The sequence below is a fragment of the Chelonia mydas genome, chromosome 26 (genome assembly GCF_015237465.2).
Source record: "Chelonia mydas isolate rCheMyd1 chromosome 26, rCheMyd1.pri.v2, whole genome shotgun sequence".
Classification (NCBI taxonomy): Eukaryota; Metazoa; Chordata; order Testudines; family Cheloniidae; genus Chelonia; species Chelonia mydas.
The window spans coordinates 14,474,772-14,490,552 of record NC_057859.1 but is presented as its reverse complement, the minus strand read 5'-3'; the positions used below and the strand labels follow the sequence as shown (position 1 = coordinate 14,490,552).

The following is a 15,781-nucleotide window of genomic DNA, read 5'->3' as shown; positions in this document are numbered from 1 at the left end:
ATTAAGGTCCTTGAGTAGGGTGACCAGATGGCCCGTTTTTATAGGGACAGTCCTGTTTTTTGGGACTTTTTCTTATATAGGTGCCTATTACCCCCCCCACTCCCTGTCTCGTTTTTTCACAGTTGCTATCTGGTCACTCTATCCTTGAGTCTCTCACTATAAGGCATGTTTTCTACTCCTTAAACATTCTCATGGCTCTTCTCTGAACCTTCTCCAATTTATCAACATCTATTTTAAAATGCAGGCACAAAGCTGGACACAGTATTCTAGTATTGGTCTCACTAGTGGCCATACTGGAACGAGAGATTTTGAGCTGCTCTATTTTCCTAAGCACAGCACTGAAAATATTGCTTTGACACCATTAACTGAAAATAGGGGAAGAACTAAAAATTTTTTGAGTGACCAGGGAGATTGAAGTGTTCTCCTACTGGTTTTTGAATGTTATAATTCCTGATGTTAGATTTGTCCTGACATCCTGGAATTATAATGTTCAGATTAGAACACTTTAATCTCCCTGGTCACTCAATAACAGACTTAAAAGTGGCAATTCTTCAACAAAAAAAACTTCAGAAACAGTCTCCAATGAGAAACTGCAGAACTGGAATTAATTTGTAAACTGGTTTCAGAGTAGCAGCCGTGTTAGTCTGTATTCGCAAAAAGAAAAGGAGTACTTGTGGCACCTTAGAGTGCTGGTAATATCTGACCTTAAGTGATCACTCTCGTTACAGTGTGTATGGTAACACCCATTGTTTCATGTTCTCTATGTATATAAATCTCCCCACTGTATTTTCCACTGAATGCATCCGATGAAGTGAGCTGTAGCTCACGAAAGCTTATGCTCAAATAAATTTGTTAGTCTCTAAGGTGCCACAAGTCCTCCTTTTCAATTTATAAACTGGACACCATCAAATTAGGCCTGAATAAAGACTGGGAGTGGCTGGGTCATTACAAAAACTAATTTCCCTCTGCTGATACTCATACCTTCTTGTCAACTGTTTGAAATGGGCCACCCTCATTACCACTACAAAAGTGATTTTTCCTCACTTGGTATTCTACTGTTAATTGAATTGTCTCGTTAGGACTGACCCCCCACTTGGTAAGGCAACTCCCATCTTTTCATGTACTATGTATAAATATACCTGCTACTGTATTTTCCACTCCATGCATCTGATGAAGTGGGTTCTAGCCCACCAAAGCTTATGCCCAAATGAATTTGTTAGTCTCTCAGGTGCCACAAGGATTCCTCATTGTTTTTGCTGATACAAACTAGCACGGCTACCACTCTGAAACTTGTTAATCTATAATTGCTTTGACCTACTCCACCCTTGTACCAAGACTCAGGTTACAGTGTCCCATGATAGCCATGTATGGACCATGATTAATTCTTATGCAGTCAGAAGACACCACTGAGCATGCTCAGGGAATGCACAGTAATGGCCCATTAACGCTGAATGACATCAAGATTGGTGCATCAGCAAACAGACTCAACATCCAACTGTTAGAAGAAAAGACTTAGAGGGCAGGGCGCTTCAAGGTTCTCCAGCGCCAGGAGAGCAAAAGTGGGGACTCGGGTCAACCAGGTAGAAGAGACGTGATGCGAGGTGTGTCCTGCCCTTCATCTGGCCTATACCTGGAGTAGCAGGGAGGGTCCTGCCAGTGAGCTGTGAGATGCAGGAAGCCAGCTCCAGAGGTAGAGGGGTTCTGGTCTCACTATTGTACCTGTATGTTTATGGTCTCGTCAAAGACCTGAGTAGGCGTCTCATGGAAGTTCCGGAAAAATATCTGAGGAAAATGAGGAGAGGTAAATTTAGTGCAGTCCCAAACCTGCCTGCGCTCTCTGGGGAGCTCAGGGTCCCACTCCCATGCAGCGAGGGGTTGCCAGGTTTGGCTGGACATATTCCTGGAGGTTCCATCATGGGACATAATCTTTAATGAAAGATTAACCTTTAATTCCTGGAGACTCCTGGACAATCCTGGAGGGTTGGCACCCTACATGCACCACCAAGGAGTGCAGTCCAGACACTGCCCTGGGAAGGAAGACTGTAACTCACAGGAACGTCCACATCCCTCCTCAATCACGCCTCCAACTCCCTCAATAACTGGTGCCCTGGGACCATCCTACATTGACTTTGGGATTGGCTCACAGACTAGAGAGCCCTCTCCAGCATAGGTTTGGTAAGTCCCCAAAAGCAGGCGTGGAACCACAGGATGCTCACCCACCTCATTAAAATAGGGGTTGTTCCCCATTTTGATTCTCGTTCTGTACACGTGGTCTCCAATGAAGACCTTCACCACGGGCTTGATGTTGTTTCCCTGGAGTTGACGGCCTTCAATGATCCTCACACGCACCTGCAGTGAGAAATACAGTGGTATGATTTAAAGGGTCCCAGGGCAGGGATGTTCTCTTAGCCCAGCTGGGCTCCGCTGCTGGAACTGGTCCCAATGCCACGCTGACCTGAGGCACCATTGGAGGCGGGACGTGCCAATGACAAAGCAACCCCAGAATAATAATATCCATTTCTGTTATTTCCCAAGGCATCCGCTCCATCCAAGGTAGCAGGATGAAGCCCATGGATGAAGGAACATAGAGCTGGGATCCTCGTATCCTACGATGGAGAGGGAACTAATCCTGGTGCACTAGGTCTATCGCTGTGGGGAAAGGACTGACTTGGCCATTGAGACCCATGTACTGACCACCTTTACTGTTGGGCCTGGGCTATATCGGGGGGGGAATCTCTCTTTGACAGATCTCATCTTGGCATGGTTCGCAATACCTGGAAGTCCTGTTTTTTGTCTGCGAGTTCTCTTCTGGGATTTATTCGGCTGCTGATTCCTTCCCTCTGATGATCCTTTCCTGTAATACTCCGGATGGCTGTGGTGACCCCGCCCTGTGCCCCTGGGGATGGTCAGAAAGAGAATGGATTGGTCTGGGGTGGATGACTGGAAGAATCCTCCTTTCCCACAGACCAAGTCAGAAGAAACATTCTCTGCTCCTTCTTTGGCAGTTTTGTCAAGGAAGGTGTCAGACATAGGAGCTTTAATTCCACTTGTTTGACACATTGTGCCTGTGATTGCAAAGTGTTCAGGGTCAAAGCAGTTAAGTGAGAATCTGTGACACAGACAACTGGACGTGAGGAGGCTAAAAGCATGTCCCATTATAAATGCCCCATTACATGCAGTGTGCATGATCTCCTGAATACACACGTGTCACATTGTGCCAATGCGGGGGTGAGCTCTGATCTTCACAGGGATCAGTTGTGAGCCCTGCTGCACACCTGCACAGATGGGTAAGGGGTAAAAGGAGATCCCGTAAATCCCTGAGCAGGCTCCCCATGTTGCTGGAGGCTGTGCCAGGGGTCAGGGGCTGCATGTGGGCTAGGCGGGGAGAAGACTGAATGAGTCTGGTCACTGCCCCTCACAATTCGTCGGTTCCAAGGCCAGAAGGGACCACTGTGATCATCTCATCTGCCCTCCTGTATAACACAGGCCAGAGACCTGCCCCACAATAATCCCTAGCGCAGATCTGTTAGAAAACCACCCAGTCTTCATTTGAAAATTGCCAGTGATGGAAAATCCACCATGACCTTTGGTAGTTTTTCCAATGGTGAATTTAATTACTATTGCTGTTAAAAATGTATGTCTTATTTCCAGTCTGAATTTGTCTAGCTCCAGCTCCTAGCCATTGGACTGTGTTATGCCTTTCTCCACTAGACTGAAGAGCCCATTATAAAATATTTGTTCCCCATGTAGATACCGACAGACTGTGATAGCTCAGTGGTTTGAGCATTGGCCTGCTACACCCAGGGTCGTGAGCTCAACCCTTGAGGGATCTGGGGCAAAAATTGGGGATTGGTCCTGCTGTGAGCAGGGGGTGGGACTAGATACCTCCTGAGGTCCCTTCCGACCCTGATAGTCTATGATATGTCACCTCTTAACCTTCTTTTTGTTAAACGAAATAGATTGAGCTCCTTGCGTCTATCACTATAAGGCAGTTTTTCTAATCCTTTGATCATTCTTATGGCTCTTCTATGAATCCTCTCTAATTTATCAACTTCTTTCCCGAATTGGGGACACCAGAACTGGACAAAGTGTTCCAGCAGTGGTCGCACCAGTGCCAAATACAGAGATAAAATAAGCTCTTGACTCCCTCTCAAGATTCTACTTGTTACGCGTCCGATGATCACATTAGCCATTTTGGCCACAACATTTTCCAGGGACCTTATGCATAGCCCCCCAGTTATTTTTAGTCACTGTTTCCCAGGATAGAGTCCCCCCCGTGCTGAAAGTATGGCCTATATTTTTTGTTTTATATTTAGCCATATTAAAACACATATTGTTTGCTTGTGCCCAGTTTACCAAGTGTATCCAGATCACTCTGTATCAGTGACCAGTCCTCTTCATTAGTTATCACTCCCCCAACTCCTGTGCCATCTGTTAACTTTATCAGGGATGATTTTATGTTTTCTCCCAGATCATTGATAAAAATGTTAAATAACGTAGGGCCAAGAACAGATCCCTGCAGAACCCCACTAGAAACACACTTGCTTGATGATGATTCCTTTTGTACAATTATATCTTGAGACCTATCAGTTAGCAAGCTTTATATCCATTTAACGTGTACCATGTTAATTTTATATCATTCTCATCATAAAGTTAGTTTGACAGGATCTATTTTCCATAAACCCATGTTGATTGGCACTAATTATATTACCCTCCTTGAATTCTTTATTAATTGAGTCCCATATCAGCTGCTCTATTACCTTGCCTAGGATCGATGTCATACTGACAGGTCCATAATTACCCAGGTCATCCCATTCGCTGTTTTTAAAAATTGGCACAATATTAGCCTTTCTCCAGACTTCTGGAACTTCCCCAGTATTGCAAGACTCATTGACAAATCAACATTAACAGTCCAGTGAGCTCCTAAGACAGCTCTTTAAAAACTCTTGGATGCAAGTTATCCGGAGTTGCTGATTTAAAAATTTCTAATTTAGTCACTTCTGTTTAACATCCTCATGGCATACTATAGAATGGAAAGAGTATTATCATCACCATATGAAGAAATTACATCCCAAATATGTTTTTATTTGTCCCTAATTCACACCAGAAATATTTATTGAACACTTCTGCCTTTTCTGCTTTATTACTTATAATTGTACCATTTCCACTGAATAATGCACCAATACCATTGTCAGGATTCTTTTTGTTCCTAATATTCTTAAAAATCTCCTTTTTATTGTCCTTAACTCTTCTGCCCATAGATTTCTCCTTCTTTCCCTTTGCTTCCCTTTACAATTTTCTACAATTAATAGCTTCTGATTTATATTCATGACTATCAACTTCCCATGTCTTCCATTTGTTATGTATATTTTTTTATTTTTCATATCCGCCTTCACTTCCCTGCTAAATCAGGTTGGTTTTTTTAAACTGGTATGGCTTTCTTTCCTGGTTGTGGGATTGTGGCTTTTGGGACATCTGTTACAGTGTTCTTAAACAATTTCCAATGATCTTTCATATTTTCCTAATTAAATTCTTCCTCCCAGATTATTTGGATCATAATTGTTTTCAGTTTTGTGAATTTGGCTCTTTTAAAGCACCAAGTCTATCTATCTATCTATCTATCCCCATCCACCCCACCTATCTATCTATCTATCTATGTATCTATCTATTTCACTTGTCAGGAATTTATTCTGTTTGCACATTATATAGATGATCAAATCATGATCCTCTCTACCAAAGCTACCATTAATTTTTAGTCCTGTAATAAGTTCCTCTTCATCTGTTAAGATGAGGTCTAATATAGATTTCCTCCATGTCGGATGCAGCACTTTTAGATTTAGGAAACTGCCGTCTATAATATTGAGAAATTCCAGGGATGTTCTGGTACTGGCAGCATGAGACATTTAACAGGTATCACTCAAATTGAATTCCTGGCCACTGTGTCAGCCATGTCCAAGTGTTGGTGCAGAGAGGGAAGCAAGCTATGTTAGCCAAAAGGGGGCTACTTCACTTCCCCATGGGAGCAAGGGGGAAGTAGGGACTAGACCGTGACTCCCAAAGTCACAGTGTGGCCCAGCCCACAGAGATTACAGTTGGCAAAGGACCTATCAGATCATCTTGCCCATCCTCTCCTGAGCCAGGTGGTGCTGTCCCACGTGCCCCATTCTCCAGGGCGTTGTCCAGTTCAGTTTTACATGACCTAAGTGATGGCGCCTCTACCACTTCTCTTAGGAGATGATTCCTCAGGGCACAGGGAGGAAATGGGCATCATAACGGTCTCGGGAACTGGTAGGAACGGTTACGTACTCATCATGGGGTGGGGATGTGTGAGATGAAGTCAGGTTGGGGGTACTTTTCCCCTCCCCCCCATGCTTTTCCCCCAAACTCAAGAAAACTCCCCTCACAAGAAACCAAGGCCAAGTTGGTTTGGAAAATATAAACAGGATAAACTACATTTACAGCACAGGACTGACCCGCCAACAGATGCTCACTTACCTTCACCACTGGCTTTTTGTTTTCCTGACTCCCCTATTGCCTTGAGTCCTGGAGGGGTGTAGGAGGCACTTAAATTGATGGTACACTGAAATTCAGCAACAAATAGAATTAAAGCACCTCTATGGGTTTGAGAGTAGCAGCCGTGTTAGTCTGTATCCACAAAAAGAACAGGAGGACTTGTGGCACCTCAGAGACTAACCCATTTATTTGAGCATAAGCTTTCGTGAGCTACAGCTCACTTCTTGTTAGCCTCTAAGGTGCCACAAGTACTCCTTTTCTTTTCATGTTGGAGTCTGTTTTTGAAGTTTTTTTTGTTGAAGAATTGCCACTTTTAGGTCTATTACTGAGTGACCAGAGAGATTGAAGTGTTCTCCTACTGGTTTTTGAATGTTATGATTCCTGATGTCAGATTTGTGTCCATTTATTCTTTTGCGTAGAGACTGTCCGGTTTGGCCAATGTACATGGCAGAGGGGCATTGCTGGCACATGATGGCATATATCACATTGGTAGATGTGCAGGTGAACAAGCCCTTGATGGTGTGGCTGATGTGGTTAGGTCCTATGATGGTGTCCCTTGAATAGATACGTGGACAGAGCTGGCACTGGGGTTTTTTGCAGGGTTTGGTTCCTGGGTTGGTGTTTCTGTTGTGTGGTGTGTGGTTGCTGGTGAGTATTTGCTTCAGGTTGGGGGGCTGTCTGCAAGCGAGGACTGGCCTGTCCCGCAAGGTCTGTGAGAGTGAGGGATCGTCCTTCAGGATAGGTTGTAGATCTTTGATGATGCGCTGGAGAGGTTTTAGTTGGGGGCTGTAGGTGACGGCTAGTGGCGTTCTGTTACTTTCTTTGTTGGGCCTGCCCTGTAGTAGGTGACTTCTCAGTACCCTTCTGGCTCTGTCAGTCTGCTCCTGTATTTTCCACTCCGTGCATCTGATGACGTGGGTTCTAGCCCACGAAACCTTATGCCCAAATAAATTGGTTAGTCTCTAAGGTGCCACAAGGACTCCTCGTTGTTTCTATTGAACTTGAGAGTGTAGCCACCAGAGCCGAACTCACAGTGGTGCAAAACAACATCGCTAAATTCACGTTAAATAAAAATAGGCTACACTATTGTGATAATTAACCCTACAAATTTACCCTAATTTCGAATTCAACTGTAAAAAGCGAGAGTGAGTTTATAAGATCACAATTACTTATAAGAACAAACATCGCTGGGCAAAAGTAGGAAAGGGAGACAGACAGACGGAATTAGTCCCAACAAAGAGGCCTCCTGATATAACTCAAGGACTGTTTTAAGATCATGCCTGGTAACAAGAGGGATGGGTTATTCTGCCCACCCATCCCTTTGTGGGTCTGTCATGGGGTGTATGTACCCCATGCTAGCCCAGCAACCAAAGGGTTAATATAGGCACTGCCGGCCACTGCTGATTGGCAGTCTCTCAGCAGCTGGGAAGCAGGGGAGCAGGGTGGCTACCAGAGGAGCGAGCAGGCTGCAGAAGGGAGCTCCTGCCAGCAAGCTACCAAAGACCCACCCAGAGACAACAGCTCAGAGATCCAGGGGAGGGGAGGAAGGAGCTCAGGGCATTGTCAAAGTTGAAGAATCCTGATTCTGCTGATCTAGCTTAAGGGCCCGAGGTGGACTGGTCAGGCCTGGGTTCCCCTACTCACCCCCTGATGGAATTGGGCGTGGAGAAAAGGTAGCCCCCAGTCACCGGGAATAGACTGTCAGTCCCACTAGGCTGTGAGCCCAGAGGCTGTGCCATGCTTGGCCAGAGGGGGCACTGTTACACTGACGCCCCGTCTCACAGGGTCCTTAAAAAAAGAGACTTTGGGGAGAAAAATTGGCTACTGGAGTGAGCTTATTGTTATGGCTGCCACCCCGCCCATCTCCTGGGACCCTGGGACGCCACCATCATGATGCCAAGCGATGTCTTAACCAGACTGGGCCAGAGAGAGGGACCCAGATGACATCACCACTCCGCCGGCTCCAGGTAAATCCCAACCTGGGATGAAATGGGATCGGGCTAACCGCAACTCCAGACAGCTCAGCTAACTTCTTTTCCACCCAAGGACAGTTATTACCATCTTCGATGCTATCTAACAGACTGTCAAACACCGGGGAAGCGGGAGGTTTCCCTTCTGAAAACTCTCTCCAGCGAACGGGACAGGGGAACAAGGGATGTAGTTCAAAGGAACACCTTACTTAATGTTTTGCATTTCAAAGGCTTTCACTGTTCCCCCTTCTTTTCTGTACCTTTAGTAAAAGGCTAAAATGTTGTTTCCTTGTGGGCTTGCCATGGTACAAAGCAGGCCAAGGTCTCTGCACACCAAACCCCGGACGTTTTTGGACACTGTTTGACTTTGGATAATGACCGGTTTACGTTAGCACCTTTGGCTCATTTATTGCATCTAAATTAAGACAACAGGATGCCCCTTCTCTAAATCCTTCTTACTTACGCCTGTCGGCTGGTGGCCACTATCCAGGAGGGGCAGGTCCTTCAGGGTGAGTACGCTGCTTGGTTTTGCAGCAAGAGATGTTAGAAATACAGTAGCGGAGCCCAGATCGCTGGAGGATAGAAACACCTGCTTGTCAGTAGCACTAACATTCCCCCGGCCCCAATGCCAGGAAGGGAGTCTCACCTTGATAGACTCAGTGAGGGTCACAAGATGTGAGAAAGGCAGCCAGTGCTTTGCTTTGAAAGGATGGAGGAGCCCTGTGGCCCAGCAATTAATGCCATACAAAAGACTTGGTTAGATTCCTCAGTGCCAGACTCCCCTCTTTGCAGAGAGAGGGTCCTGGGCAGGGGCAGGGGCTGGTACATTCTGATTTTGAGGGGGGTATTTGGGGGTAGAGCAGAATTGTTACTGCTTGGAAATGACCATTTAGTCTTTGTCTTGCCCAGGAAAGGCAGCAAAGCTTAGGTCAGGGGTAGCTGGCATGTGTTAAATCCAAGCTACATGTGACCATATTCCTAGTTGAGACCAAGCTTTAGAAGAAGGAGCAACAAGAGAACCTCATCTGGTCTCCTTGGCTGGAAGGCAAATACTGTATTATGTGTGGGACTGTGTGCGTGTGGATACGAAAGGCTGCAAAAGGATCAAGAAGGGCCCTCCCCCAAAGAGCCCAAGAGGCTCCGTCTTTACTTGCTGTTCGCAATTCACCTTTTTGTAGCCAAGTGACCCCACTCCCGGAGTTGTACGTCCACAAAGGAAGCGCTGTCCAGGGGCCGATCACCCAGGAACCACACCAGCGTCTGCAGGGGAAGCAGTACAATATACACTTCACTGTACACTGTGGGTCTGATCCTGATTTCACTGACACTGGAGTTACTCCCGATTTATACTGGAGTGACATCTGAATCGATCCCCGGAGAGGGGCAAGGAGACAAAGATGAGCAGGTCTAGAATTGTTGCTCAGGTTAAACATATATAGCGCCCACGGCATTGCAACCAATGGGAGATACTCATGAGTCTGAAGAGGGAAGTCGGGGCTGGCGGCCAGGAAAACCCCAGGCGTTGTGAGAGGGCCTCCAAATCAGTTGTGCTGCCCCTTGCAATTGCGTGATGAAAAACAGCTAGAAAACCAGCCCCTTGGGGGCTGTTGATTGGCGTCTGTTGCATATCTGCTCTCTCTGGGTCACTGGTTCCCTGTGGGCTCAATTTTTACCTCTTCTCTTACTAACCCATGTTGCTCAGTCGTCTGCTACTCTGGGTATGTCTACACTGCAAAGAAACACCAGCAGCAGTGAGTCTATAGACCCAGGCTCACCGGGCTCAGGCTACAGGGCTAAAAATAGCCAGGGACATGTCCCCACTCTGGCTGGAGCACGGGCTCTGAAACCCAGTGAAGGGGCGGGTCTCAGAGCCTGAGTGTCAATGTCTACACTACTATATGTAGCCCTGTAGCCCGAGCCCTGTGAGCCTGCATGTGTAGACTCAGGCTCCGTGACTCACTGCGGTGGGATTTTTTTTTTTTTTTTTTTTGCAGTGCAGATGCACAGTGGCCTGGAGGACTTGGACTCATAGACTTTAAGGCCAGAAGGGACCATTGTGATGATCTGTTCTGACCTCCTGGGGGGGGAGGGATAGCTCAGTGGTTTGAGCATTGGCCTGCTAAACCCAGGGTTGTGAGTTCATAGAATCATAGACTATCAGGGTTGGAAGGGACCTCAGGAGGTCATCTAGTTCAACCCCCTGCTCAATCCTTGAGGGGGCCATTTGGGATCTGGGGCAAAAATTGGGGATTGGTCCTGCTTTGAGCAGGGGGTTGGACTAGATGACCTCCTGAGGTCCCTTCCAACCTTGATATTCTATGATTCTCCTGCACATTACAGGACACAGAACCTCACCTACCTGCTCCTGGAACAAACCCCTAACCTCTGGCTGAGTTACTGAAGTCCTCAAATCATAGTTTAAAAACCCCAAGCTACAGAGTATTCATCATTTACTCTAGTTCAAAGCAGCAAGTGACCCGTGCCCCATGCTGCAAGGAAGGCGACCACCCCCACCGCGCCCCGGGTCTCTGCCAATCTGACCAGGGACAATTCCTTCCCGATCCCAAATATGGCGATAAGTTAGATCCTGAGCATGTGGGCTAGGCCCTCCAGGCAGATACCCGGGAAATAATTCTCTGTAGTAGCTCAGAGCCCTCCCCATCTAGTGTCCCATCACTGGCCATGGGAGATATTTGCTGCTAGCAGTCACAGATCGGCTACATGCCATTGTGGGCTGTCCCATCATACCATCCCCTCCATAAACTTCTCAAGCTCAGTCTTGAAGCCATTTAGGTTTTTGCCCCCCCACTGCTCCCCTTGGGAGGCTGTTCCAGAACTTCACTCCTCTGATGGTTAAAAACCCTTGTCTAATTTTGAGCCTAAACTTGACAAATGTGCTAGCAGCATGGAGTCTGCCAGGCTGAAACAGAGGCCTGAGGGGGCTGCACCCATGTATTCACACCCTACACACTAGTGTAATAATCCTTGTACAAGGCATGCTTGGAGGTATCACCTGAAAACTCATAATTTGCTGGTCAGTATCATCATGGTAAAGTGCATATAGTAACATTATATGTAAAGTTATGAACATAAGCTGAAATCATGATTGCAGTATGTTTCCCAGATAAATCTGGAGAGTGGTTAAACCAAAGACAAAAGGGCAAGCTGACAGGCCAGCCAGGTATCAGCAAAGCTAATGGGCCTTTACCTACCAAGTGGCTGGTCTTTGGCAAGAAAGGGGGGCAGGGACAAAGAGATCTGCATCTTAGCAAAGAAACAGCATGAAGTCTCCTTCTTCCTGCAGACTGCCTGTCTCCTGGTTTTTAGCTGGAAATGCTTTTCAAAGAGGGACTAAAAACTATAAAAAGGAGGGGGCAAACACCCCAAGTCACCCCCCTCTCTCTCCCTACCTATCTCATTCTCTGCACCTGAGAAAACAAAAGAAGCAGCCACTGGACCCTGGGGGAGGGGAACTGACATGAAGAGTTTGGTCAGTAATGCTGCTGGAAGCATGTGGTGAGAAACTTTGCTTTGGAACCAATATAGTTTGTTACATTAGACACTAGAAAGTGTTTTATCTGTATTTTTCTTGTAAGCCTTTCTGACTTTTATGCCTCATTGCTTGTACTCTCTTAAAATCTCACCCTTTGTAGTTAATACACTTGTTCTATTGTTTTATCTAATATAGTGTGTTTAAAGTGCCTAGATAACTCCATTGAGGGTGGGGAGTTGTGTGTATATTATTCCCTTGAAGGAATAATGGACTTAATAGATTTGGACTGTCCAGGAGAGGGCTGGGCAGTACAAGACATACATTTCTGGGGGAAAATCCAGGACTGGGGGTGTGCTGGAGTCACCCTGCAGTATAACCACGGCTGGTAAAAGACAAGAGTATAACCCAAGTGTGGCTGGCAGGCTGCAGTACACACAATCTGGGAGTGACTTGCATGCTGGTGGCTGTGTGAGAGCAGTCCACGTTGGAGGCTACAGCAGCAAGGCACTGCAGAGGCATCCCAAGTTACAGGACAGGGGTGACACAGCTGCTCATTGGTCTGGATTGTACCCTGGTAGGTCCCACCTATTCCAAGCTTTTCTTTGACCATCCTGTACTTGTAGTACATATTCATATATGGTTCAGTCATGGATTGCAAAGGTTTCAGGGACCTATATGATAAGGTCATGTTCTAGGACCCTGTAGAGAGCCGTAGGGCTGGTGGCAGGTGCTAGGAATAATTTCTGCTGACTCCCCTGACAACCAGATGGGAGAAAGCTTGGGCTGAGTTTTCTGTTTTGTTATAAAAACCATAATACATGCAAACCCCAGGGAGATGGTAAATTCAGAGCAGTGTATATGTGTGCGCTCGCATGCACATGCTGTGTTAGGAGCAGAGTGGGAACACCACCTGCTTACAGGGTCTTACCTCATTCCAAGTAGGATTCTGTTCCTTCTGTATGACTCTTGTACTTCTTGTGACATCTAAGAGAAATTAGACATACCATGGATTCCCCCAGCTTGCAGCTCCATGGAAGTGGTGGTGTCTGAAAGTGTGTGAGGAGGGAACACAGCCCATGTTTACTGTGTTCTCTGGGTCAGGTCTCTTTTTCTTATGATATCCAGTGTTGACCCCAGCCTGCTTTTGCAGGGAACAATCTTGCACTGGGAGGGAGACGGACTGGATGAGTGAATTGGTCTTTTCCATCTCCAGGCTATTATAAATTCAGAGATTCCAAGGCCAGAATGGACCACTGTGCTCATCTAGTCTGACCACCTGGATACCACAAGCTAGAGCACAGCCCTGAAGGCCAAATGCCATACAGAAGTCTAAACTTCCAAAAGTTTCTAAGGGATATTGATGGCCAGTTGCCATTAATTTTAATGAAATCTCGGCATCCAAATCTCCCAGGGGGCTTTGAAATCTCAGCCTTCATGTCTATGAATCTACGCTTTCTTCTCTTGTTTTCATTTTGACCTGCTCTGTGCTTTGGGCAGACCCCTTAAAAATGCTGCTCTGAGCCCCTTTAACTCCTGAAGGCACTCCCCTTGGGAAATCCTTGAGACACTCCTCTCCCCAGCCCGTCACTACCCCAAAGTCTGTGGATCCTGTCACAGGGGTGAGATTGGCCCTTTCAGAGAGAGCAGGGCCAGTGCACTTGTGTCACATCAGCTGACCCAGATTCAACTTTAAAAGAGGACACCTGGGTCTGGGGAAAGAGAGGCCAGGTGAGTGAGAACTCGGAGGCTGCCGGAGGGCTGTCAGGGTCCCCTGGGAGGGGAGGCAGTGAGCGCCTGAGAGGAACTGTTCTAAAAGGGGGCCTCCAGGGAGAAAAGCCCTGGGGGGTGGTGCTCTTGAAAGAGAGCACAGAAGCAGGAGTCAGGAGCTGCAGGACTTCCTGGGGAGGGGAGGCCATGAGAGTCTGAGAGGGAAAGGGGAGAAATCCCTTGGGAATTGTAGCCAGGGTGAGATTTTGTTTAAGTTTGGAGAATAAACCTGCCGAAAAGAGACGTGGGTGTGGCGGAGTCGTTACCAAGATGGGGAGAAGCCCTGCCTTGTTACAATCCCCACCTGCACAGTTCATGCACGGAGGGGCTTCTTGTCTTGTCCTTCTATACTTAGTAGATTCATTTCCTCTGTGCCACTCAGCCAGGAAGAGGAGGAGGCCCTTAATGTCCAGAGACCACTTTGTGATCCTCAAACAAAATGCACCCGAGAAAGGCAGAGGAGGATCAGTTATCTCCTGGAAAATGCTAAACAAACTGCTGTTACCTCTGAAGCTGGCAGACACGTGTGAGTCGGGTGTGGTGAATTTTGCAGTTGGGATGTTAGCAGACAGAATGACGAGGTGTAGCATTTCTGCTCCCTTCTTCACGGCAAATGGCTTTATTCTGCAACGATGCAAGCCCTTCAGTCCTTTCTTATTTCCCCTTCACTCTGCCCCATCCCTGGTTTTGTCCCGCTGGGGGGCTGTTAGTAGTAATAGCTCCTGTGTTTACAGCTTACCTCCTAATGCCACTTGCTGGTTTTGTCTCAGAAGTCCTGTCTGGATGGAATGCGATTTCCGTTTCCAGGAAGTAGATCAGAACAAGGAGTGACATCATATAGAGGAAAGGGTCAAATAGCGCATCCAGGAAGTGATGCCATAATAGGAAGGAAAGAGGCTTCCATTCACAGACCAGCTATGTTCAGCTGTTTAATCATGTGATATGGTTTTTGAGATAAAACCTGACGTGCTGACCACTTTGGGTATTGGTAATACCTGGACACTTTCTGGAATCTTGAACAAATTCCCACTCTGGTACCTGCATTCAGCCTGCCGTTTCAATTGGATGCAATGCTTTTTTCACTGTCTGACCTAAGACGTTCTGTAGTGTTGATATGAGTTTTTAAACAATGGCCAAGCTACTCTCCAGAGTTGGCTACATTTAATTGGTGGGCAAATAAACCATAAGCACCCTCTTTGTTAAAATGAAGCTTTGCTCTGTATTTTGAGTCACTTATAACATTTTGAAGACTTGATATAATAATAAGTAATCATTTTCAGACAATGTCCTTTCCTTCCCTGAAAATGTACCTAGTTACCAAGGGTGTGAGGCTTAACTAATGTTCAAGTGCTTTGAGATTCCTGGAGCTAGAGAACAGCAATTAGTCAACAGAAGATCTAATTATTTATTACTGCTTATTTCAGCAGCTTGTGGAAACTTCCTAAGCAGAGTTATAGGCTGCTGGGGATCCATGCAAACCCTGAGGGAGAAATTCTGCCACCTTGAAGTGGAGGGGTATTTTGCCACTGACTTCCATAAGGTCTGGGTTTTCAACCTGACCATCTAAGTTCCACTGTTTCTCCGTATCATGGGACATGTCTTGCTTCAGGTAGCCAGTTATGTGGCTGAAACAAGATATGTGCTGGTATTTAAAAGCATAAGAATGGCCATACTTGGTCAGACCAAAGGTCCATCTATCTCAGTGTCCTGTCTACCGACACTGGCCAATGCCAGGTGCTTCAGAGGGAATGAACAGAACAGGTAATCATCACGTGATCCATTCTCTGTCACTCATTCCCAGCTTCTGGCAAACAGAGACTCGGGACACCATCCCTGCTCATCCTGGCTAATAGCCATTGATGGACCTGTCCTCCATGAATGTAACTAATTCTTTTTTGAACCCTGTTATAGTCTTGGCCTTCACAACCTCCTCTGGCAAACAGTTCCATGGGTTGACTGTGTGTTGTGTGGAAAAAATACTTCCTTTTGTTTGTTATAAGCCTTCTGCCTATTAATCTCATTTGGTAACCCTTAGTTC

The 15,781-nt window shown here is 46.4% G+C and overlaps 1 protein-coding gene across 1 annotated transcript in view; it reads right to left on the bottom strand.

The window, feature by feature from the left end:
• The window catches only part of FER1L5 (fer-1 like family member 5), a 76,704-nt gene extending 62,371 nt beyond the window's left edge, over positions 1–14,333 (bottom strand). Inside the window, 8 exon segments of the mRNA XM_043536275.1 lie at positions 1,720–1,782; positions 2,221–2,349; positions 2,775–2,896; positions 6,496–6,580; positions 8,947–9,055; positions 9,652–9,743; positions 12,905–12,960; positions 14,249–14,333. Of these exon segments, the coding sequence (XP_043392210.1) occupies positions 1,720–1,782; positions 2,221–2,349; positions 2,775–2,896; positions 6,496–6,580; positions 8,947–9,055; positions 9,652–9,743; positions 12,905–12,960; positions 14,249–14,333 (741 nt within the window).
• Between the last annotated feature and the right edge of the window lie 1,448 nt (positions 14,334–15,781).